We start from the raw sequence: 27,156 nt of genomic DNA, 5'->3' as shown, positions 1-27,156 counted from the left end.
AAACTTACTACCGTAAAGGTAATGTCTCCAAATCTTGAGGGCAAAAATTGTAAGACCCATTATACTTACCTTACCATTTATATCATAATTGATATATTTAGTAATCTCTTTAATAATAAAACATTGAACTAACGATATTAATACAAGTTTCAAAACTTTATTGTTGAACTAACGATCTTATTATAAAGGCGATTCTTGAATATTTTCATTGCTGAAAATCCTCTTTTTGTTGTTGCAGTCAAAACTGGAAGTATCAAGATTAGGCGACACACTCTTTCAACCAATTCGTACATGTTATTTTTTCGGACTTTCTACAAGAGTTTTCAAGGATCAGAAAAAGTTGTTACCTCACTCAGCTTGGCATTATTTGTCCTTTCAACTTGAAAAGTCTCCAATTGATAATGTAATTGATTCCTCTCATGTCTGTAAAATCTTTAAGATAATTTTTCTCACCAAGAAGAACAATCTGATCAACATTAATCTCTTTTGAACATAAAGTCGCACTAAGAAATAACAACTCTATCACTTGCTCATTGAATCTACTATCCAGCTCATATAGTTGTCTGTCTAATGTCTTTGTAAGCAAATCTACTCGGTAATAATGTTCAAATGTAATTTGAAGATCTTTTTTACGAGGCCGATACCGAGTAGAAGTATATGTCACACTAAAATCGGGCATGTCTATGTCATGCCTTTCACAAAAAACGAACGTTTTCAAATAATGAATCCCATCTAATGTTTCTAAAATTAGTTAGACTAAACATTGTTGCTAAAACTAACTCCATTGCATTAAGGATGTCTTGGGATTTCTTTTGTAATGCTTGACAAAGTGTATCAGTTCTTCCTATTACTCCTTTCATCAAGCGAAGAGCAAGCACAAACTCAAATGATTGCAAGTAACTGTAAGCTATATTAGCATCTCCACGTTGAAAACCAGTAGCATGAGACGTGTCTTCAATTATTCCCTTGAGAACAACACGGGTGACATCAAACATGTTAACCAAACTACAAATAGATTTAAAATGGGAACCCTAACGTGCCAGCCCTTCTTAATGTCCCAACCTAATTTTGTCATTTTCCTGATTTGATTTCATCCAGTTCTAGTAACTCTTTAATCTCAACTACATTCGCCATTTGTAACTCATCATGGCACTTTCTAGAAGCACAAACCACATTAATTATAAAAAGTAAGTATGAGAAGAATTGGTGTACTGGAGTAACATCCCTTGAGACACAAACCAAGGCATGTTGTAACATGTGAGCAAAAAACAAAAATGTAATAACCATAAGAGTATTTTAGTCAAACCCAAGAAAGAAAGATAAAAATAACAAGTAATTAACTTGTGAGCAAAGCAGGGAACGTAATTTGCATAAGGACTATATTCCCGAACAAGTTCTTGTAATCCGTTCCATTCTCCTCTCATATTGCTAGCACCATCATAACCTTGACCAGGGATTTTACTAACATAAAAATTATAATGCAAAAGTGTATTCCACAAATTTACTTTTAAGGTCGATGGTAGAGTATCCGTAACATGAACTAAATCCAAGAACCTTTCCCGTATCACCCCTTTTGCATCAACAAATCTTAAAACTATCGCCATATGCTCGTTTTCGACTCATCCCGTGACTCGTCAACCATGACACAAAACCATGCATCCCTCAATTCACTACGTATATGCTTTCGAACTTTATTTTCCATAATACTAAGAATTTCTTGTTGAATATCGGAAGATATATACTTGGAATTATAAGGAGCATTTTTCAAAATAACCTTTGCAACATCATCATTATAATAAGCTAAACGTTTTAGCAATTCATGAAAGTTACCTTGATTCTTAGATGTGGGAGATTCATCATGTCCTCGTAAAGCACAAGCTTGGTATGTCAACCAACGAACTACATCAATTGTGGTTTTTAATCTTAAACAGTTCTTCCTTATTTGCTCTTCACTTTGCTTTTCAATGAAATTTTCAAGGTGTGCTTCTTGGTTCAACAAGTTACTATAGAATACAAAAGCCTTTTTATGTTTTGAAGATTTAACGTGCATCAACAATGGACATTTATCCCCATCATTAACTTTTTCCAGTTGTCAAATCCTTCACTAGTAAATGCACTATGACCGTGGCTCTCATTTAGTTTATCACTATATAAATAACAAAGAAAACAATAAGCCATGTGTTTTTTGGAGAATATTCTAACCAATTAGGGAACATACCAAGCCAAGCATATTTAAATCTACGAAGATTATTCTTTGGACCTCTAGACTTATACTCTTCAAGCTTTATTTGATACACTCTTAACGATATATAAGACAGTCTCACTTGCTCCCTTATATTAACCGGATATTTCCACATTTCAAGTCGCTTAGCAGGATCTCTTTCTAGACTACTAACATCCACTTCATTGATGTTTTCTTGTCGATTTTGAGGAACATCATACTCATGTTGATTGTTTTGGTCCGCTTCATTAATCGGTTCATTAACCAGTTCGCTTGTTAAGGCTTTTTGACGTTTAATATCATGGTTTTCATCATCAATTCCCTCTATTTGTTCTTCATTCTTTCTTTTGAAAAAAGAAGTTATGATTTTATTCTTCCCTTGGCATAATCTAATAATAAGTTAATAAATTAGCCCCAATTTCAACCCTAATTTCTACCTAAATCACATAATGATGAAATAATAAACATAGACATAATTACATAAAGATTCAACAAGTTTAGGGCAAAAATCCGGCCCCAATTTCAGCCCTAATTTCAACCCAAATCACATATTTCAGTCCTAATTTCAACCTAAAGATTAAAATAACATACCTTATGAAAATTGAAGAAGAATCTGGTCGCACTCCAACAGTTTAGCGCCTTCAGGCCTTTTTTGTCCGATTTTGACGTTGTAGCCTTCAGCTAACAGTGCCTCTTTTTTTGTTCAGGTTGTTCACCAACAGCCAACAATAGCAGCAACATATTACATAAGACAAAGTTGGGTTTTTGTTTTAATTAGGGATTGGGCCTTTTGTTTTAATTAGAGCATTGGGTTTAACTTTTGGGCTCTACAACTTTATACAACTATAGTATTTGGGCTCTAAAATATTTAGGCTATATAAGTAAAAAAAATTAGAAAACTGAGGGGTCGAAAACGGATATACCGAAAAATTCAATACGAAAACTACATACCGGGCACTACCAGGCGATAAGTTCGGGAGGTCCCCCCCCCCCCCCGCACTAACCTGCACCCCTGCTTAGGATCCTATTTCAAGTTCCACATGTCAGGATCCTAGCTTAGACTTACAGAACTCAGGATCCTGGTCATAAAAATTATATCCCAAACAATTGCCCCCAATTTTACAGCTGTGGATTACAACTGTGAAATTTCAAATTTTGTAGTTATCTTGTCGCTGACAATATAGATAAGAACCTGGACCATTTTACCCTCATGACTTGACCGCTGTTAATCCACTTTATAACCTGCACGCCTACGTTTACTCCTCAGTCATTACAATCAAAGAAGTTGAAGGAGTTAAAGTCAGTTTTCACTCTTTTCCTTTGTACTTTTATCTTCATCTTCTCTGGCGAATAATGTCTCCATAATAAAATCTTCAATCATCGGACTTCCTGAAGTTCATTGACCAGAAGATCCTTACACCTTCTGCAGAGGAACTCAGAACTTTTGACGACCAATGCATCGGGCATTTGGTTACCTCTGAAATCCTTCAGGAAAATACCATCGTCTGTCCTATCAATCCCACAACCAAAGCCGATTTCAGTTCCGAAAAAAGGGTTTGTTTCCCATTCTACCCTCTCTCGATAGGTTTCACCTTCCCTTTCTCCCCTCTTGTCAATGAGTTCTTTAATGTTACCAAGCTAGCCTATCCACATGTCATGTCTATATTGTGGAAGATCTTGTTTACACTTGATAGACTCAACCGTACACACTCCCTAGACATCACCCTCTCTGAAATCGCTGATGACTATGAGCTAAGAACCCATGGTACAAGCCGTTTCATGCTCAGGATCAAGCCTAGACAGTACCCTCTCGTTTTGAAAAGTAAACACAACGAGAAAGACTGGAGAACCAGGTTTCCCTTTGTTCGTAGAAACTCAATACCAAATGGCCAATCCCTTCCTACACTAGATCCGGAAGGGTGGGGTTCTCCAGAATCCTGCTAGGATTCTTATCAATAGTGATAAAACCCATTTTTCTAATTTCTTCTTGTTTTGTCTTATGTAGCCTTCGATCTCACTACTCGGGCACTTGCAACTCAGGACACAGAAAGCAAAATAAACAAGTTGTTAGCCATACCCGAGTTGGAGAAGAACTTATATCCAGAACTAGCCTTTCAAGAAGCCAGTCTTCATTCCCAAGCCTCTGAATTCATCATGTCTTCAGGTATTTGCAATCTTCAACTCTTTCTTCTGATTATGCATATTCAAGATCCTGAATTTTTAATAGGCTCAAGATCTCAACCTACCGACCACTTTGATCTTTAGGGGCTTCTCAGTCTCGTTGAGAAAGAAACCTCGGTTACGCAAGAGAAACCTGCCCCTAACGTTTCCAAAGGCAGAGCTACTCCCAAACGTTCCAAAGCTTTCTCAAGCAAGAAACGCAAGGCTCCCGATACCATGGACGTTGAAGCTTTTGTTAACCTTGAACCTGCAGAGATCCCCAAGAGTTCCAGACGATACAAAGTATGGTAAGCAAAAATAGAAATTAATTCAATTTCATCAAGCGGCAACGAAAAGTTTGTGATGTCAACACTATAAAGTACATCAATAAACAGCGGGGGTGAGGGCGGCTGTCACACCCCAACCGATGGCGGAATCATCGGGGCGCGACACTGGGCGAATCAGATTGCTCAAGGGAATCCATAACAACTATTTAGTGACAATATTTAATGCGTTCATTAACCCATACTAATAAACAATGTTTCAACAAACAGTCATACAAATTTCATGTCTCTCAAACAATACAAATTCGACAACCTAGATTTTATGTGAGTTTCTTGACTTCCTAATCGTGATTCGAGATAATCTACGATTAACCTGCAACATACGTTAAAATAAAGTCAATACAAAGAATGTATTGGCGAGTATACAAGTTTGCATAAGCATAGTATAGAAAGCGTTTACGCGTAACCAACATGTAACACATAATAGGCGAATCAAGTAAGCTATCAACAGTGATACAACCTAACCACGTGACTGCGATGTAGAGTATGCGCGACACATGTTCATCGAAGCGAACACGTGAAGTAGAGTATGTGATCCTTAGCAACCCCTGTTCACAACAGGTGTTGAGTCCAAACTATAGTACTATCGTTGCTAAGGGTGCGGTCTAGTGTAACACTGTGTAAGCATAGCAACAAGTAATTCAACTAATCATGTATTGCATGCGAGTGCAGTTAGCGTTTGTAATGCGTTTAAGTGTTGGGCTTTGATAGAGAACGTATGTTACACCCAAAAGTGCGTTAAACGAAAATGGGTTCGAGTATACTCACAGTGTGTGTTTAGCAAGTAAACACAATATGGATTAGATTGAATGGAGTGCGTTGGATCAGCCTGCGTACGGAAAAGAAAGCATAAGTCTTCCTCAGGGCTGAGTGGTTGTAAACAAAATGTTGAGTGGGGTAAAAGTGTTCAACAGTCTATCGGAATGGATGGGTCCCATCCAGGCCGATGGTCATCCGAACGAATGGTCATCCGGGCGGATATCCATTCGGACAGATGGCCATTCGAATAGGCTGTGGTTGTTTGTGAACAGTTAAAATTTGAAGTTTAGTTAAAAGCGTTTAAACAACGGAAGTTGTCAGGGTCAGGCCATCCGGATGGATGATCATCCGTACGGATGGCCATTCGGGCGAGTGATCCGTAGTTGAAGTTTTGTAAAATTTTCTAAGTAAAAGTTTTAAGTTAACGGAGACGGCCTGACGACGTGTCAAACAACGGAAAAATACCAAGTATAGTTCATTCGGTCGGATGGGTCCTGCCCATTCGGATAACGAGCTGTTCTTGATGAAGATTTATGTTTAATCCGTTAATTGGTCCATATCTCCGGTGGAAATCCGTTTTCAAGCCGGCTTTCGACTAAGGAACGAGTCGAGAGTCTGATTGAGTCCATATTCCATCAATATTGTGTAAAAACAAAAAAGAGTTCAAAACAAGTTGAAAAAGTGTTGAAATCCTTTAGATCTTAGACCAAATCTCGGTTGAATGATGCTCCACAACCGTTTGCCTGAGCAAAATGAGTGAAAATCACCTTCGAGGGGTCTAAAACCAGTGTTTTCGAGAAAACGTTAAGGTGTGTGTGTGTGTGTGATTTTGATAAAGAGGATAGGGTAGAAGTGATTAGATATGAAGATTGACGAAGATTTGGGAGAAAAAGCTTACAAAAGGCCTTGAATCGCGACTGAGAGCTTGAGAGCGGATAGGAGAGCTTTAAAGGGTGAAAGGGAGACACAAGTCCCCTATTTATAGGTGAGGGCGAGATTTAAGGTGGTGCACGAGGGGCTGCGTCCGGATGGCTCCATCCAGACGAATGGTCATCCAGACGGATGGTTATCCGGGCAGATGGCCATTCGGACAGACGGGCTCGCGTGGCTTGGTTTCCAACTTTGGTTCGTTTGGTTCGTTTTGTTGCGTTAAATATTGTGAGTGCTTTAAGCGTTTTAGTGCTTTAAGTAGTATCGTGTCATGTTGCATTTAGGTGCGATAAATTGAGTTGCGTGTGCCAGCGTGTGCGTGTTTAAACAAGTTTTAATACTTAGATATTTACATCTAACTATTATTATAATATAATAGGTCATAGCGTAAGTAACTGCGTTTCGAGTTTGCGTTGTGATGAGCGAGAGCGGGTAGTTTAGATACTCACGTGATGTCATCGTGTAAGCGTTAGAGTTATAAGCGTATGTGTTGTGATGTGCGATATAGCGTGTGTAATAAGTGATGTAGCGCGAAAAATCTGCGAAGTAGCGTAGTAAGCGATATAGTTTACATTATGATCCGAATCTCTGGTGCTAGGCGTAATGAGAGTAACAAGCGCGAAAGTGCAAGTTGTTACAGTCTCCCCTGCTTTAGGAATTTCGTCCCGAAATTTATTCGCAAGGAAGACTGCGAGAATTGACACGAGTAAGTTGCGGCAAGCATTAGGTACGCGGAGGGTGAACGAGCGATCGATCGAGGATTGACGAGTGAGAGCGTCTCGGTGGCATGGGAAAGCGACGAGTGAAGCGATTCGTTTAACTAAAGGATGGTAATTCACCAGTTAGCAATCCAAAAGTGTTTTTTAAGTTCTCGAAAGGTTTCATCGAAAAGAGATTTTAAGGAAAACTTGGTTTGTGAAAATTTCTTACGGCGTGGCGTTAAACTGAGTCGATGTTCACACCAGCGTCGTAAGAGAAGTTTTGTTAAGTTATTAAAAGATTTTAAAGAAGACTTGATTCACGAAAAATTTTCTTATGCCGTGGTGTTTAACTGAGTTAATTGTTAAACCATCATTGTAAGGAAAAGTTTTGTTTGTCCAAAAAGGCTTTAATTCAGATTTAAAAATTTTTAGAAAGATTTCCATTTATTCTTAAAAGTTTGCAAGGAAATTTTGTTTATACGAATTAGTTTTAACAGTACAAAAAGTTTTAAGAGTGAATTTCAAGGATTGTCCTTTATCTTTATACCAATTTTCAGGCGTTGTCCTTTATGTTTAAAATTGACGAGTTTTGTACTTTATGTTTTCAAATCATACACGTTTTGTCCTTTAGCCCTAACCTAGTAAGATTTTTCTGTCAAATCTGGTCATGTACAATGCACATGTCTTTTCATCCTATTCTTTAAAAATACATATAAAAGAAAAAGATATTATATGTCATTTATCTCTTCTTTTCTTTAAACAAACACCCATTTCTTCTTCTGATCATTATCTCCTTCATTCGCACAAATATACAGACTGAAAAAGACCATCATCAATTTACAGCCTCACAAATAAAACCCAAATTAACCTCTGATTCAAGCCTTTAATCCAATCTGCAAATTGAAAAAAAAAACCCTGACTGCTTGTTTTTGTTCGTCGGAGATGATGGTGGTTGGTGCGTCTACTTTGATGGCGGTAGGTGGAGCAGTGGCGCGATGGAGACAGTGGTGGTTCTTGATGGTTGATGGTGTCGATTGTTGGTGTCGCCTGAGGGATTGAGAAAGAGAAGGGGTTGCGATGGTTGATGGTGCGGCCGGATGGATTGAGAGAGGGGGGGTTGCGATGGTCAGGTGGTGGTGGTGGCTGGTTGTAAGGGGTGGGTGGTGGTGGTGGCTGGTTGAAATACCAGTTCCCATTTTTTGAGAAAATTGTGGTCTAGAACTCTAGGGCAGTTGGAAACAGTGGATGTGATGAAATTGGTGGAAGAGTTGAATAAAGATAGGATTTTTATTGATGTTTCGATCTCTGTGACGTTGGAATTGAGTAAGAATTGGTTTAATTTGAGGAAGTTGTAGAGGTTATGAAGGGGGAAACCGTACCGTTGGAGAATAGTTGAAGCGGTGTGTGATCCTAGGGTTTCGGTGCGGTGGCGTAGGAGAGGCGGATCTCAGCGGTGGTGGCGGTTTGAAGACGAGAGCTGTGTGGACGATTTCCGTGTTGATTGCAGCTTCCGCTAGACATTATATGGTGAAAAAGATTGAGTCGAATCTGGAGACTGGAATGGTTCGTTTTGTTGGTGATTTATTGTTACTGGTTATTGTATTATGCATATAATGTGAATCCATTTTTGTTTTGTTATGTTGGTAATGTAAATCACTAGTTTCTATGAGTATGTTACAGATTAGCTGTTATGATTTGGTACATAGGTAGGTGTATGCTTGGTCTTTGAGATTGCTTATCTCGAATGAAGGAGATGATGGTGGAAAGAAGACTGGGTTTTGTTTAAAGAAAAGAGTGAGATAAATTATATATAATATTTTTTTATATGTATTTTTAAAGAATAGGGTGAAAAGACAATTTTACCCTCATGTACATTGCACATGACCAAATTTGACAAAAAAATCTAACTGAGTTAGGACTAAAGGACAAAACGTGTATGATTTGAAAACATAAAGTACAAAACTCGTCAATTTTAAAAATTAAGGACAGCGCCTGAAAATTGATATAAAGATAAAGGACAATCCTTGAAATTCACTCAAGTTTTAATTAGCGCCGAGCCCCACATGGCACCTTTCCACGAAAGTTTGTTAATATGGCTAAAACACTTATATATAGGAAGTACCAGCGGCGTATCCACCATGTTTTAACCATATTGCCTCTGTCCCATGGAGCAATGTCATGTGTGTCGACATGGCACGGATAGGTTGTAGGATCGTTGAATCGATCAAATGAGTCGATCAGAAGAGTTCTTGATCAAAACGAGAGGCGGAAACAAACATTTTGATGTTGAATCCGCTTGATTTGCATGTAGAAGTAGTTTAATTATCGCTTGTATTGATTTGACAAAGTTACAGATCGATCCGACACTTCAGCAGAGCTTCGTTACTGGAATTGCAAAGTTACAAATGAAATCTCAAGTCACCTATTTATAGGATTTCCATTCCCCATGAAACTGACATGTCCATTTCGTGGGGAATGGCCATTTCGTGGGAATGGCCATTTCGTGGGGAATGGCCATTTCGCATGAACTGGTCAATCATCACTAAAACCCTATTTCTTTGACTACCGAGCTCTGGTTTATCTTATCTAGATACAAGACTCAATACAAGACGAAGTTGACAGACATATGCACCAACAGACTCCCCCTTGGATGTTGACGAAGTCTTCGGTGTCGAGTCTTCAGTATGACGAGTCTTCAGTCTTGATCCGTCTTCACGCTCTTTCCAAAGTGTCTGACATTGTAAGCATCCTCAATCTTCTCTCTTCTCTTTATCAGCTTCTGCAGCTATATTCTTCCTTGGATGTTGATTCCATAAATTCTTCAGTATCAACAGCTTCTATCTTGAGCTTTGTTCCAAGATCTAAATCTGGCTCTTACGTCCTCAGACTCCCCCTTTTGATAAGCTGGGATCGCAGTCTGGAATTCACAATCTGCACAAACTCTACCCAAAACATAAATTTCATATTATGACAATTTTAATTTTGGCTTACTACTTGTAATTGGAACATTCAAATTTGGCTTCATTTAAACATTTCAAAATTTATTCTCATTTCAAACACACTCTCCCAACCCTGTTTTCGTCATGTTTAGCACTCGGAATTTTGAAAATCAGCTTTTCAACATCAATTGTCGAAAATAAGATGAAATGAAATCTTTTTGATTTTTCAAAATTTTATGCAAAACACACTGAAAATCTTTTTGGATTTTGTTTTTAATGAAAAGCAGTAAAGAAATATTTATAGACAATATTTTTGTGAGTTTGTGTAAGAGGATCATATCAGTTTATAAGACAAATCACTAACACCGTTAAGCTTTAATCATTTTAAGTTCTAAACGATTCACTTAGATTGTCAGTATACTGATCCACTTAAATTTTCACACAAAGTTCAACTGTTTCGAGATACGAGATTAGTGTTTTAAGCACTTAAACTTATTCGCGTGTCCCACCTCAGAATATACTCCCGTATCCAGACTTCTGTATTCAGTCTTACAGGTGAATGTACACTAACGATATCTGTAAACGGGTAAATGCGAGACCATGAGAGCTCAGGCTAGAACTTCCGTTCAATCAGAGAGATGATGGCTCGTCTTTCGGTGTGTCCCGTTTGGGGATCTTTTCTTCAACAGCACATGATTAGCATTTTTCAATGTTTCATCATTTTTTATGCTGAGGGTGGGCTTTATGATTAAAGCAGTGCAGAGCATTATACGAGGACTAGGCTATTGCTTCCGCAAAATCAGAAGTCCAGGTATAATACCCTAGATATCATCACGCACAAAGACCTAGTATGTCAGAAATAGAAAGTCTTTCAAACAAGATTTCGGGGGTTACCCATATATCCGAGAGATGTTCCCCACGAGATAAGTAAGTATTTGATATTTAGGTTTATATCTCGAAAACAATCTACTGAATGTATATAAACCTACTGACATATCGTCAGTGAGACCGTTTATCACATTATTAACTTTCCAATTCTTTAGTGTTCTGTGATAGTCCACTGATGTACTATCATTTCCTCTTTTCACAACGAAACTCATTTTGAATTTTCAATGTTTTTGGATTTTAGATTTTATCATGTTTTTTTATTTTTCAAATTTTCAAAATTTCTAATTTTTTACTCCCCCTAAAATCAAAAATATGTCTCAATTTTTGATTTTCTGGGAAAATTTGAAACTGAAAGCAATAAACTGTACAAATAAAGTGACAAGCTGATGTAAATTGCTTCAATTCGCCATCCACTTGGCATAAACAATCAGAACTCCCCCTGACAACAAACTATTTTCTCATTATGATTTCAAAACACTTAAGTTTGTTTTAATTAAAATGGTTTTTCCGGAAAATTAGTTTGTGGGTCATTTCACAAACTTGGGGATTAACTCATCATTTTGTTCTTTTCAACTTCTTTGTATAAAAATTAAATCAAGTTCAACTTATTGACCTTGATTAACCTCTTGTGAATAAAACCCCTTTTACCTTTTACACTTTTACAAACTAGCACTTGACATTTTTCAAACATTTTTCAAGAATGATGCCGATTCCTGCTCCGCGATTACCAACTTGGGAGCTCCGGCAAGTCAGGATTTTCAAGCAAAGAATACAGACACCCAAGACTGACCAACTTTGGGTGTAACTGTTTCAATTTCACTTGGGATTTGAACATTCCTTTTTGATTCATAGAATTCTTTTACCCCTATTGCCCTTCCATCAACCATCTTACCAAAGATATGTTTCACTTTGCCATTAAACGCTTTTTCGACATCAAATTCTTTCTTTTCAGAATAGAATTGATTCGAAATCTCTACTTTTCCAATTTTTTGTTTTAAATTTTCAGTTCGCAATGGTGGAAAGTTTGCGTACTGATAAAGACTGAAGATTTCGAAGACTCGACAATGAAGACTTCGTCAACATCCAAGGGGGAGTCTGTTGGTGCATATGTCTGTCGACTTCGTCTCGTATCGAGTCTTGTAATAGATTAGATTGATCAGGGCACGAAATACGAGAAAAACAGGAATCATATAGGTTTTGGCCATTTCGCACGAAATGGTGAGTTGGTCATTTCGCCCGAAATGGAACATCCATTTCGTACGAAATGGACCTAGCCATTTCATGTGAGCCTTTTCGTGCGGAGTGGCTTGCCTATATATAGTAGCCTTGAGTCTTTCATTTGTAACGATCTGATTCTGGTACCAAAGTGCCACCGAAGTGTCTACTCGCTGTAAAACGCTGTTATATCAATAATCAAGACAATTAGAGTGTATATCAAGCTGATTCAAAGTCGATACGTTTGTTTCCGCCTCTCGTATTGATTAGAACTCTTCTGAACAACTCGTTTCAGTCGTGCAAACGATCCTACATATTATCTATCTCCCCCTAAATACCAAAACAACTAAAAATTCGACAAACCAGTGCAGATTGCTTCTCAACATCATCTACAGTGGTACCTTCACCTACGCCAAGAATCCCCTCCGCAACCGACAGTAATTTCATACCATTAAGTTTTAAAAGATATTGAAAACGTGTTCTATCAAAAGCTTTCGTATGTAAGTCAGCTTTTTGTTCGTCGGTGTGGATTTTGTCAATTCGTATCAACTTCTTCTCGAAGCAATCTCGGATGAAGTGATGACGAATTTCAATATGTTTGGTTTTAGCGTGATGAACAAGATTTTTTGTTATATTAAAAATAGTATGATCACCACTGTTGTAACACCTCGCAAAATCATGTCCAATATAATAATGACACGTGTCATAAACCCTAAAAGTATAATGAATTGTTTATGAGGGACTAAAGTTGACAAACAAAGAAAATGTGGCACCTGAGGAAAACCCACAGTCATCCTAACATAATATCTTACCATGTGGATTGCTTATCAAATTTCGGGACGAAATTTCTTTCAAGTTGGGGATGATGTGACAACCCGGGATTTCAAGACTTTTCCTTTACACGTCACCTGTTTTATATCTCGTTGTACATTGTATCATGTGTTTCATTTTGGAATGATTTTAGTATAAGTATTGCTTGGTGGTTTAATAGTTGATCATTTAATAAAACTTAGATGATCCTGAAACAAACAATGTTTTTGGTTTAAAATTTTTTATATTTTTATGATTTTCTGGTGGAATAAAACCTAATCCTTTCTTTTTGAAATTACCGTTATGGTTTGGTTTCTTTCGAAAACCCGAACCAGAACTGTAACCCTTTTTCTTGTTCAATCTTTGTTGAACTCTTGAAGTATACTTTTTAGGTTTTTCAGAAAGATTTACATCTTTTATTTCAGAAATATTAAATTCTGTTAATTTGAAAACCTTGTTGATCATTTCAGTTTTGACACTTCTTATTGGAAATTCGTCATCAGAAAATAATTTGTCAGAATCTTTCAAAGTATATGCTACTTTGAATGTTTCGTCATTCAAATTATTTTTTGACATAAGAAAATCATTATTGTAAACTCTTTTTTTCTTTTTCAACTGTTGGACTTGAAGTGTCAGACTCTGATTTTGACTCTGACTCCTCAGTTTCATCTTTATCCAACACCTAATCGACCACTTTCTTGATTAATTCGGATTCATAATCAGTATCAGATGCTGTGAAGGTAACATCAATGTTTTCTGGTAATTCATTCTCTACAGTTCTCAACTTGAGATTCAAAGCTGCTTCCACCCCATCTGGATATTTCTGTGCATAATGATTCCACATTGGGGGTGGAACATTGTTGAAAGCAGGTTTAGCATCAGTTTGTTGAGGAACAATCTGATCAATCACATAAGATGAAGAAATGTAACTGATCAATTTCTTATCAACTCTTTCTGTTTCAATACGCATCAATTCAAGTTCCTTTTTCAAAGATGCGATTGTGTCCAGATGAATGTTAATCTCCATCTGCTTTTCCATGACAGTTTCTTTGAAAAACTTAGTAGCTTTATCATTTTCTATACTTTCCATTTGAATCATTTTGATTGAACGTGATAAAGTGTCATAAGCTTCTTTCACATCATTAAGATCAAATTTTACGTTATTAGTATATTTCTTCAATTCTTGAAACTGTTTGTCTTTTTCAAGACAATCCATGCAGGGTTTTAAACAGTTTTCGCATGGTGTTTCAGTAATTGGATCAATCTTTTCAAAAACCTTTTCTTCTTTAACAGATTTAATTTCTGGTTTACCAAACCCTTCAGACTCAGACTCTGACTTCTCTTCTGATTCGGACTCCACATTTTCTGATTTAACGTCGGACTCGGACTCCTTTATTGACTCCTTTTCGACAAACACTGACAAAGTTACAGATCGATCCGACACTTCGGCAGAGCTTCGCTACTTGAATTGCAAAGTTACAAATGAAATCTCAAGTCACCTATTCATAGGATTTCCATTCCCCATGAAACTGACATGTCCATTTCGTGGGGAATGGCCATTTCGCATGAACTGGTCAATCATCACTAAAACCCTATTTCTTTGACTACCGAGCTCTGGTTTATCTTATCTAGATACAAGACTCGATACAAGACGAAGTCGACAGACATATGCACCAACATAGGTTTTAGTATCCTTGGTCCAAGTGATAAGTGGTTGGACCAAGTTCGAGAAGGAGATTGAGTAACTGAACGGTGAAGTTATTTTGCAAATCCAGTTAGCGTTAAGAGTGTGCGCGAATGGTTCAGTGACTGACAAAATATTGGAATAACGTGAGTGTCGAGTGCGATAAGCGACTAGCGATAAGCGGTAAGTGGTACGCGATAAGCGATAGGCGGTAAGCTGTCACACCCTGACTTTTGCGGAAGCGTGATTATGTGTGACTTGCTTAATATCATTGCATCCAACCATAACAAACAAACTATATGATAAAACTAAGATGTTCATCCATAGATTAAGTTTAAAACATCATAAACAACATTGTCTTAAAATCCAAACACATACTTCAAATCCATATTACAAACCATTCAAATTGTTTTAGAGTTCCATAAGGACTCGACAAAAGATACTAATGAAAACTAGGCTTTGAAATATGTATCTTATCCAGGATAAGATACACACTCCCAACCCTTCTACACCGGATGACATCTTTTATTTCAAACAACCCTTGAAAACTTCCAAACGCCCGCCATATCCATATTTAGTTTCCTGAAATACATGTAGTTTGAAAACATCAACAAAAGTTGAGCGAGTTCATGTGTTTTGCATGTGTGCACGAATAAACCTTTGTTATCATTGTTAGTATGTATGTTTTGTAAACCCCGGTATGAAAGCAAACAAGGAAACATATCAATTAATTGTTTGCAAGGCCATTAACATGTGTGCAACGGCGTAGGGAGGCTCAAACCTAGCAGATTTTGTACCGGGCCTCCGGCTGTAAGACATAGTCACCTCATGGGCCAAACCCCGGTCCACATGGGTATGGGCTCGCTACACCCAAATAGATCTATCACTCATGTCCCTCGGTCCTTATATGAGGATTAATAGTCTTAAGTGTGCGCCTACCCATTCACATGATCTAATAGTTCATTCCTTAGCAAACCATACCATTTGTAATTGTATGTAAACAATTTGTAACATGTACTTCACCCCCGAAGTTATAAAACAAAAACAGTTAAAAGAAAAGGGGGACATGAACTCACAATCTTGCGTTCTTCGAATCCAAATGTAACCTGCATGACTACCTACAACGTACTACAGTTTATTAGACGAGCGGGTCGTGCCTTGACTTAGTATTAATTAGTGTCTTGAGTTACCTTTCATTGTGTCATCAATATTATTCCAGGTTATATAATTATTCGTTAAAATAATAAATATTTTAACTTAAAGTATAATTATTTAATTTTGGAATATTAGTTAAAATAATATATTTCAACTTGTCACATTTATGTATTTGTACATCTATAACTTCCCAAGGATGGGTGTATTCATACCCGTATTCTTATACTTGTATATTTTTTCCAAGTATCGGTGGCGTATTCCGGTGTGTATTTATACGTACGAGAATACGTATTTTTTTTTTTGTGTTTACTAAGTATCTTTATACTTAATTTTTGTGTTAACTTTTCCGGAATAATATCTCTAATAAAAATTCATCAATATATATTTAAGAAATATTACATAGAAAAAATTATTTATAATTTTTCCCTTGGCAAAAATATTTATATTTTCCTATAAACCTCAAAAATATTATATTTTCAAGTTTAACTTAGAAAATATATATAAACTTATTTTCTTACCCAAAAGTAATGTATTTCATGTTTATTGAAGAAAATATATATTTTCTCCCAAAAATAATATATCTTCTAATAATTTCAAGAAAACATACATTTTTATTTACCCAAAAATAATATATTTTCTTCTTGTCAAAAATATGGTATATTTTTGTAATAATTGTAAAAATCATATTTTTGTTCTCTTGGTCTCCAAAATACCATTTATCAAAATATACTTATGAATTAAATTTCGGAATATTTTTGTACGTTATATTCCTTGTTCGGATTCTCCAATATTTGGGTATAAATTATGTATTTATTTCTTGAAATTTTGTTAATATTTTGGATTGTAATTTCTTGGTATTTTGGTGAGTTATATTATTTCAAGTCCTAAAATAATATAATTAATATACATAATATACAAATAATCACACACATGGTGACATCTAAATATATATTCTCCTAAATACATATTTAGTCACTTTTATTATCAAAAACCAACCTCCAATATTTATAATTTTTGTAACAAAAATTATGGCAAACTTTATATGAAAATCAAGGTTAAAATATATACTTGTAAATATTTGTTTAAAAATATTTTTTTTCTAAGTGTTTCATTTTTAGAAAAATTTTGCCATAGTTTCCCCTTAAAAATGGAGGTTTCCATGCTTTTAAAGCATATCATTTTCTTTTATAAATCCTCACAATCAACAACAAATCAACCAATACTTACCAATTTCCCAAAATCAAGCATTAATCACTACTTTATGAACTTGAAAATTTACAAAAATTGTAGTAACTTACTAGTGTGTTTAGTAAGCCTAATTACCCTTTAAAGTGTGGTTATTTATTTAAAAACATCATTATTGAAGAAATTAGATGTTTACAACTTGTAAATAAATTTTCTAAAAATATTTTTTCTTGAGTTTTTCTTGTTAAATATATATTTCTACAATTGATTAACCACTAAAAATGTGGTTAATTTCCTTAAGAACCAAGCTGCTGTAAATCTTGTATTTTTAACTTGGTTTCTTGAAAAATCATTCTTGAAATTATATGTTTACACGACTTTTTATTCACTTTGATCATCACACTTCAAGAAAACATTATATCTTTCAAGTTCATGTTGTAACATAAGAATGATCTCTTGATCCTTAACATAATCATCCTCTCATCTTGCTAGATTATGTGTTTAATCACTATCTAGCAAGATCACATGATGATTAACATCAATAACATGAGCAATCAACAATCAACAAGCATAACAACACTTAAACAACATGATTTCTTATGATTTTAGTCTTATGTTTAAGTTTCATGTTCAAGATTCATAGTGTTCTTCAAGATTATCAATTTGTATCATCTTTTAACCAACAAAATAAGATGTAAAAATGGATGGAGATGATCTTACTACTAGCTCAAGGCTAGGGATGATCACAAGATGAAGAAGAGGTGGATAAAAGCTTGTATGAGAGGTCCTTCAACTTCCAAGAGTTCCTAGCTTCCTTGTATACCTTCTTACACCTTTGAGTAGCAATGGAATGGATGAAACTTGATTGATGAAGGTGATGGTGTGGGTGGTTGTGTTCGGCCGAGACCAAAGAGGGAGAGGGAGAGAGTTTTGAGTGAAGTGTTGAAATGAGAATGATGAGTTCAAGTTCTAGTGGTTAATCCTTATATCTTCCAAAAAAAGAATTTTCCAATGGTTAATATGTTTTATAAAGATGAGACATAATCCATTAAAATAACAAGATAAAATCCACATGTGGGGGCCACATGTAACCGTCCATCAAGGGGGGGGGGTCTTGGTTGTGTTGTAATGTTAAGTTAGATCATCTAGTTAGTTTTCAAGTGTATTAGTTAGGTGTTTAGTTATTAGTATGTTATATAGTGTGTTATGATGTTCGGGGACCATAACTAGCTCGGAAATGTTAAAACAATGCTTCTAGTGAAAATTTGGTGTTTCGGGTAGTGTCCGGTTGTTAGGTTGGTTACTGGTTCGTTAAGGTGCTAAACTATGCAGTTTAGTGTGCGTTATGTTACTTTTTGTGACAGTTTTGGTTCCCGACACTTAGGAAAGCATTCTGGACCATTTAGCCATATTTCTGCATGACATTTAAGTGTTTAGGTGCTGATTTTTGCTGATTTTTGCTGAATTCAGCAACTTAAGTGAGTTTTAGGCACTTTCCGGCACTTAAACTATCTCTAGGAAGGCAGTTTTGTGATCCTTACTTTCCTACACACTATACTAGTGTAACTCTTGGTTTCTGGCTCATTCTGTGTCTCAATACCATGTCTGCTACCTTTGTTTCGTGCATCATTTGAATCAATAGAGTTTGCATGCAATAATGATATGATATTTTGCAATATATGATGCACATGTATGTATGATAACAATAATCAAAAAGCAATTCAAGTCATTAATTGTAAATCAACACAGTCATTAAGTCATAATTATTGTCTAAATATTGTACGGATACATGCAAATTTGACAATTGTCACATAAGCGATAAGCGATACGCGATAAATGATAAGCATCGAAAGTGATGAGAGTATCGAAGCGCTGAGATTGATAAGTGCGATAAGCGTTAAAGCGTTGAAGCGTTAAGAGGTAAAGCGTTAGCGAAGCGAGTTAGATTTCAGTGAAGGTGTGATTGCGTTCATGTAGCCTTACGAAAAGTCTAGCGTTGACGCATTTGAGATGTGATGAGATGTTACGCCTTGCGAGGGAGTTTAGCGTGTCGAAAGTTGTCTCAGTAGTATAAGAGGTCTAATAACGTTCAACTCCGCATGGCATTTTCTTCATGGAAGTTTGTTAGCATGGTAAAGCACTTATATATAGGAAGTACCAGCGGCGTATCCACCATGCTTCGACCACTCCACTCCCGTCCCGTGAATCGATGTCACACTTTGTCGACATAGTTAAGATGCTTATATATAGGAAGTACCAGCGGCGTAACCACCACGCTTAACCATGCTTTTAACGTTATGGCATCATTGAAACTTACTACGATCTCTGTGCACTTACGAAAATAATCCCGTGTGCACCCGTGATTAATTTTGAGCCTTTTACGTTTATCGTAACTTATTCCAAGGACGTGTAGTCGGGGTAAAACACATTATATCGTGATATACTATATAGTGCTAGTAAATGATCTGTATGTGATCCTAGACTAAGTGTGAGGACGAGGGAGAGAGAGCAAGAGGGAGTCAATGTCGCATATTGTGGCGACGTCGAGCAATAGAACATATTTAACGTTGAGAGTCGTACCATCAACAGCGTCGTTCTGCGCCTGGTTAGTGTTGATGATGAAGACTCTTGTTGGGGCTGGGGTTGCTGCTGGAGCTTCTGCTGCTTGTGTTTGATACGTAGTTGAAAACCGGTGATCGTTTATGCTTAAGTTGATGTTTTTACGTAGCTTTTAATCTTGAATAGCCTACTTTTAATGATATTTGTGTTTTACAGGTCTAAAAGAGTTTAAGGAGCTAATCGGGAGCTAAACGGAGCACCGGGACGCGAAACGGATCAACCGGGGATGTGAAATGAAGAAAACCGGGTTAATCACTAAGATTGGATGTATTTTGGGGAATGTTGATGGATTTAAAATGAATATATTAGAAGATGGCATGATAGAGGGCTGAATTATGAGAACGTGGGCGAAAACGGTGAGTAAAACGGAGCTATAACGAAAAAGTTATGAAGAAAACAGTTTTGGACGAAACCGACAAAACCAGGCAGCGTCGGGGACGCCCAAAAGGGCCGTCGGCGACGCCCTCTGGATTGTTCCGTCGGCCAAAAACCTCCGTAAACAGCTAATTAAGCCGTCGGGCGAAACTGAGACTTCCAAGGGCCGTCGGGGACGCCCTAAATGGCCGTCGGCGACGCCATCTGCATTCTCATATCGCGAAAAAACTTTATTTTTGAGTTGGGACGAGTTATAACATCAATTTTGACCAAGAAACGGGGGTTACACATTTTTTTTGAAGTTTGAATATCATCTTGGGGGCCCCTAATCACCATCATCACCTATCATTCCACCAATCATCCTCTCTACAACCCGAATCAAGAACAATTCATCATCATCTTCTTGATTCGAAACCCTAGCTCCACGAATTCCCCAATCCATCAATTCACTCATCCCTTCACCATCACCAATCATCCAAATCCATAACCTTCATCCATCAATCCATCTTCAAGCTTCACAATGATCCAATTCATGCTTCCAACATCCGGTGATCAACTTTCTTCGATCATGCTTGGCTAATTTCTTGGAGGTTTCACCCCGGTGTAGACTTTTGTAAGGTTTAGGGTTTATTATGTTTTGTTAATTGTTTTGTGACAACTTGAATTGCGTTTGAATCTTAGACAATTGTCCTACGTTGGTATTGAATTTGCAAACTGTCGAGTGAATGATTAAATTTGACTTTGTGAAATGAGTACACGTATTTATGCCTTGTCTTTTGGTAGGATTTGCTAGTCCAAAGTAACGAAGTGTATCATGGTCCGTTGTTTACGACGTTGATAGTGATTGACACCTAAGTTTTGTGATTGTGATCCGTTAATGAACTATTTCAAGTGAAACTAATTAAAATACATAGTAACCCTAAGTCTTGCAATTGTTGAAACCGGGTGTGAACCTTGTTTTCTCATTATTGTTCAAACAATCATTTTCAATTCTTGCATTTAGTAATCTCGAGTAGTTAATTTAACTAATCATTTTAGTAATTCTAATTCACATCTTCCAATCAAACAAAAACACAAAAAAAATATATCTTAGCAATCTTCATAATTGTGACAACTTCATAATTCAATCAAATCCGTACACAAACCACATACTCTTCGTGGTTCGACCCCTCACTACCACTAGCTATTTGTTAAGGGTAATTAGGGTATATAAATATTATCTTTGACCGGAGCGCGACACTCCGATCAAATTTTGGCGCCGTTGCCGGGGAGTGCGTGCGCTTTGTGTTTGGATATTGTTTGAATTTACGTGATTATCTGTTTAATTTGTCTAATTTCTTTTTGCACTTTGTCTTTTTCCTTGTTACGCGGGTGTGTTACTTGTGCAGATTACAGGTAGTGCATGCATACAAGGAATTCCGGGAGGACTTCACCGTTAGTCTACGAACCGGAAATCGAAAGAGTCGCAAGAAGAAACCTAGCAAGCCGGTTAGAAGCAACTCTTGCTTCTAATCAAACCAACCAAACACCACAATTTCCACCATCCACTGAAACCGATTCAATGGCAAACCAAAACTCCAATCACCCAAACCTCAACCAAAACCAATTCCAATCTCGAGGAACTTTTCACCCTGCCCAAAATGTTCAACCTATACCTCAAGAGCGACCGGATGGTAACAACAATACCGGACCACCCACACCACCTTTCCAAAACCAAAATCCCAACAATACCCAAAGAACACCACCACAACAAAACCTTCATCGACAACAATCCTTACCCCTAAACCTTGATGATCGAAATGTCAATTCCAAACGCCGAGGCAACCGAGATCGTGGCAATCCCGCGAACGAAGACCCATTCTTCAACATAGACGATTTAAGGAACGCCATTCCCGATGATGAGCCGTTTAGTGTTCCCGGTTACCAATCGCCGGAACATGTAAGCATTCATACGGAAAATTCGGACGATGGGGGGTACTATGATGATCGGGCTAACGATGACGAAGATTGGGGATACGTGAATCGGGGTAATGGCTATAATGCAAGAGGGTATGAAGATGAAGAATTTGGCTATCAAAATGCCAATTATGTTGGGGATGACGATTACGGGTATGGAGACGGAAGAAATGATGGTTACGAGAACAACCGTCAACCACAAAACGATTACCAACGGAACCGGAATGGTGGGTTTCGCAACAACAACAATAATGCTAACCATAATCGGATTCCTCGTTTTGTGGGGGGTGGCAATCAAAGAGGTAATCAAGGTAGAGATCAAGGAAGGGATGAAAGAAGAGGTGATAGAAGGAACAACCGAAGGCCGGTTGATCAAGAAGTTAACGGTCCACAACGTCGTCAACAACCTCCACGGGGAGTGAATGACCGTTTCCGACCGATAGTTACCGAAAATGACTCTCCGATAGTATGCCAACGGAGGATGTTTGATTGTAAACCGCATTACATCAATATACTTCCCCACTTCAATGGGAGGTCGAATGATGAGCCGTATACGCACTTGGCGGAGTTCTCTTCCATTTGTAACACTATTGGGGGGCACAACTTTGCACTAGAGGAGGTCAAGCTTCGTTTGTTCCAATTTTCGTTGAAAGACAAGGCAAAACAATGGTTTCTCACACTTCCGGCGAATAGCATCCGAACATGGGGTGAGATGCAACAAGCCTTTTTAGACGAATACTATTCGATGGCGAAGACCGACGACGCTAGGGATGAAATAAGGTCGTTTCGGCAACTATCGAGTGAACCGTTGCATGAAGCATTCACTCGATTTAAAGAATTGATGAGGAGATGCCCACATCACCAAATAGAAAAGTGGGAATTGGTGAAGTGTTTTGTACGTGGGTTGGATGACACAACATGGAATCGTCTCGAATCGACAAGTAACGGGACTCTTTTGAGCAACCATGAAGACGATGATTGGGAGTTTTTGGAACGAATGAGCAAACGGTCAAAAGAGAAAGAATCTGCTGATCGAGCAAAAAAGCACCCCACCTCAAGGTCTTGGCCCGATCGTGATGCGAATTCTAAGGATCGAATTGAAACGTTAGAGCGAGAGTTGGCTCGCATGAAGAAAAGGGAAGTGAATGCGGTGCAATACGCCGTATGTGAAGAATGCGGAGACATCGGTCACCGGACTGAGAATTGTCGAGCCACCGTAGAGGTAAATCAAGTGTATGGGGACCAAAGGCAATATGATATGAACTCCAACACTTACCACCCCGGGTTGAGGAACCATCCTAACTTTAGGTATGGTAACGCCTCCAACCAAATGAACCCGAATTTTCAATCAGGGAATCAAGGTGGGTATTCTCACCAAACTCGCCAAAGAAGTTACAATCAAGATGGTCACGGGTCGACGAATAATCAAGGAGGTGGTGGTGATTTGAGTGCCAAAATGGATGCAATGCTTTCAATGATGCAAGAGTCCAAGAAGGAGAACGAAATTCGGGACAAATCGCATGAAGCATTAGCAAAACAAGTGGGCCAACTTGCGGAGGAAATGGCACAAATGAGGGGGAGCATGGGAAAGCTCCCAAGTGACACCACGGTGAACCCTAAGCATCAAAGCTCAAGCACGGGCAATGTAAGGAATGTACACATTAGCGCGGTAAGTCTTCTTTCAAATGATGAGGTTTGTAGTAGTGTTGAAAGCATTCCACCACCACAATGCGTTGATGGTGTAGTGGGAAATACTAGAGATGAGTCGGAAAGTAAAAATGAACAAGAAACGATTTCACAAATTATAATTGAAAAAATGAATAAAAATTCTTTTTGTGAAAATTGTTTAAATCAAATTAAACCGATTAATGCATCAAAAGTTGAGGAACGGTACCCACTGAAGGACGAGAGGTGGGAAAATTTTAAACATGCAAAAATTAATTTACCGTTACTCGATGACATTAAAAAGGTTCCGGCCTATGTGGAATGCTTAAAGGAGTTAAGCATCGAAAAACGGCACAACAAATTACCCGAACCGGTTGATTTGATATCTCATGTTAGTGCCGTTTTATCGAGTGTGCTCCCCCAAAAAGCTCAAGATCCTGGAGATCCTCTTATTCCAATTCAAATTGGAGCATTTAAAATCGAGAGGGCGCTCCTCGATCTTGGAGCTTGTGTGAGCATCTTGCCCGGGAGTTTGTATGACCAATACGATTTTGGTCCATTGAAAAAGTTTGATACTCCCGTGGTATTGGCCGATCAGACTCCCACGCATCCAAGGGGGATGGTGGAAGATGTGATTGTGAAGGTGGAAGATTGCTATTACCCAGTGGACTTTTTAGTAGTAGACTATGTTGGGTGTGTTGAGGACACCCAGCCGATAGTCATACTAGGTAGACCGTTCCTTGCAACAGCTAATGCCATCATAAATTGTGCAACGGGAATGGTAAGCATGAAGTTTGGGGACCAAGAATTAAATTTAAATGTTTTTCCAAAATTTACTAACCCACTCGGTGAGGATAAGTGTCCTAAAAAGGACATGAATCCAAACAAAAAGGTTTGTGCTATGGTTGATAGGTTTGGAGAAACAAAGAAGAAGACGGTCAAGAAGAAGAAAGCAAAGAAGTCACCTCTAGAAAAGAAAAAGGAAGAGGAGGTGAGGAAGTTTGGACCGTTTGGCAACAAATGGTACGAATCACCGGTGGGTGATTTTGAGGAGCTCGTGGACGGCAAGCATGCCATTCGACCACCATGAGGTGGTAAGTTAATTGTTGTTGTATATTTTATTTCGCATTTCGTTTTAGTTGTTATTCGTAGTTTAGTTAGTATTGTTGTTGTTGTATAATTTGTTATTTTGTTTTAATAGATAAATGAACGTTGTGGGTGTGTTCCCTATATAACCCTCACGAGACCTACTCGTCCTTCCAAGCTATTGGGGGTTTAAAAGGGCTTGTTGCATGCGCTAAATGCAACCGTGATTCCTACGAAAGTGAGTTAGGTTTGTTATTGTTGTAAATTATTTTCCACATAAATCAAAGTGAAATAACGTATGGCTTGGTAATAGTTTCATAAAAGTGGTAGAACTAGGTAACTAACAAATTTTGATGGTTGTGAGAAGCATGCTTCTACACAAAGGTTAAGATTTGTAGGTACATCGTGTTCGTGGGACAACCGCTTTCTTGAAGAGAAGAAGAGCACACGAGGAATGAGCTCAAAAATCAGGTGCATACGTTTCTTTTTACTTTTGATTTTTAGTTAGCAAATAAGTGGTTTGTAAATTGTATATTATTTTTCCGGGGTGAAATTTTGGGGAAGTTAGTCATGTCACATCCCTTGTGCGTTTTTTTTAAAAAAACTCTAGTTCTTACACATTGAGGACAATGTTTGCCTCAAGTGTGGGGATGGGGGAGTTAGTAAAAGTTTTCGATTTTTGACCCGTTCATTTAAATACTACACATTGAGGACAATGTTTACCTCAAGTGTGGGGATGGGGGAAAAATTTCAAAAATTTTTCAAAAATGTCTTTGTTTGAAGCGATCTAAAAAGCACAAGTAACTAAGTCAACGAGGGATGGCACAACCCATTTGGTCTTTTGTCATGGTCAAGTTCAAATTAATAGCATGACGAGTATTTAGTGGGTGGTTATTTGGGAATAATCCGCCTAAGAAACTAGTATTTTATGCATGTCACATACCATACCCTTTAGATATGTGAGGTTTTGAGCCACTTTTATATCATAGAATTACATATGTATGTTTCTTTGTTTGAGTGGACCATTAGTCATGTATTGTAGAACTTGCAACTTTCGATACGCTTGAGACCATAGACCGAATACAAGCACAAGAATGATCAAGGCATTAGGTAAACCTTTTCCGTTTTACACCAATTATTTATCCTTACCCAAACAAATCCCCTAGTCGCCCACTTTGAGCCTAAACCTTTCGTTTGACAACCCGTTTAGCCCATAACCGTTAAACCTTTTCTTTTAAACCCGTGTGATGAAAATTCGATTGTAGGATTATTTGTTTGTATAGTTATGTTTGCAAAAAAAAAAAAAATCAATCAGAAAATGTTGCGGAAAAAAATAGAATAAAAAAAATCGTTGAGAAAATACAAAAAAATATGAGTAGTAGCTATTGAATAAAAGGCGAAACTCGTTGCCTCTTAGCTTGATGTTTATAGTTAATTATGTTAGATAAGTTGTTTTGTAATAAAAATCGAATTTTCATCGCCTTAGCCACTTTAAAATATCCGATTTCCTACCCTTAGCCTAGCCCCGTTACAACCCTTACAAAGACCTTATGACTTGTGCTTAGTATTCGTGATCGATGGTGGAGACTGATTGAGTTGCAAGCTTATGCGGGTATGTGTTCTAATCGGTTTTGAGTGAATATTCTTTGAAGTGCTAATACATTATAAACATTAGCCAATTTACAAGCCGAGTGGAGAGAACATTGTGAGGGATATGTATGACTTGTTAGTTTCACGGGCGGGTTAATCTTGGATAACTATTTTTTACATAATTAATCAATTATTGCTAAATATGTTGGAAATTGTAAAAAAGTTTGAACTTGGATATGACATTAAACCTTAACCTTCGTCTCGGGAATGGAGAGTGTATTCTTTGTTCGACCCACATGAAAGTGAAAAACAGATTTGCTTGAGGGCAAGCAAACGACAAGTGTGGGGATGTGATACGTAGTTGAAAACCGGTGATCGTTTATGCTTAAGTTGATGTTTTTACGTAGCTTTTAATCTTGAATAGCCTACTTTTAATGATATTTGTGTTTTACAGGTCTAAAAGAGTTTAAGGAGCTAATCGGGAGCTAAACGGAGCACCGGGACGCGAAACGGATCAACCGAGGATGTGAAATGAAGAAAACCGGGTTAATCACTAAGATTGGATGTATTTTGGGGAATGTTGATGGATTTAAAATGAATATATTAGAAGATGGCATGATAGAGGGCTGAATTATGAGAACGTGGGCGAAAACGGTGAGTAAAACGGAGCTATAACGAAAAAGTTATGAAGAAAACAGTTTTGGACGAAACCGACAAAACCAGGCAGCGTCGGGGACGCCCAAAAGGGCCGTCGGCGACGCCCTCTGGATTGTTCCGTCGGCCAAAAACCTCCGTAAACAGCTAATTAAGCCGTCGGGCGAAACTGAGACTTCCAAGGGCCGTCGGGGACGCCCTAAATGGCCGTCGGCGACGC

The 27,156-nt window shown here is 37.7% G+C and overlaps 3 protein-coding genes across 3 annotated transcripts; 1 reads left to right on the top strand and 2 right to left on the bottom strand.

The window, feature by feature from the left end:
* Positions 1-352: 352 nt before the first annotated feature.
* On the bottom strand, positions 353-995 carry LOC110901364. Its single transcript, XM_022148195.1, has 2 exons — positions 781-995; positions 353-692 (listed from the first exon to the last, which is right to left on the bottom strand). The coding sequence occupies exons 1-2, from the start codon at positions 993-995 to the stop codon at positions 353-355; spliced, it is 555 nt and encodes a 184-aa protein (XP_022003887.1).
* A 599-nt stretch (positions 996-1,594) lies between these two features.
* On the bottom strand, positions 1,595-20,460 carry LOC110901365. The gene is made up of 4 exons (XM_022148196.1): positions 20,319-20,460; positions 13,810-14,383; positions 2,219-2,610; positions 1,595-2,079 (listed from the first exon to the last, which is right to left on the bottom strand). The coding sequence occupies exons 1-4, from the start codon at positions 20,458-20,460 to the stop codon at positions 1,595-1,597; spliced, it is 1,593 nt and encodes a 530-aa protein (XP_022003888.1).
* Positions 20,461-22,015: 1,555 nt separating this feature from the next.
* LOC110901366 lies at positions 22,016-24,696 on the top strand. Its single transcript, XM_022148197.1, has 2 exons — positions 22,016-22,304; positions 22,409-24,696. The coding sequence occupies exons 1-2, from the start codon at positions 22,016-22,018 to the stop codon at positions 24,694-24,696; spliced, it is 2,577 nt and encodes an 858-aa protein (XP_022003889.1).
* Positions 24,697-27,156: the final 2,460 nt, after the last annotated feature.

The sequence above is a fragment of the Helianthus annuus genome, chromosome 13, assembly GCF_002127325.2.
Source record: "Helianthus annuus cultivar XRQ/B chromosome 13, HanXRQr2.0-SUNRISE, whole genome shotgun sequence".
Taxonomy (NCBI): domain Eukaryota; kingdom Viridiplantae; phylum Streptophyta; class Magnoliopsida; order Asterales; family Asteraceae; genus Helianthus; species Helianthus annuus.
Note: the sequence above shows the minus strand (reverse complement) of the source record. Positions and strands in the feature narration are given on the sequence as shown.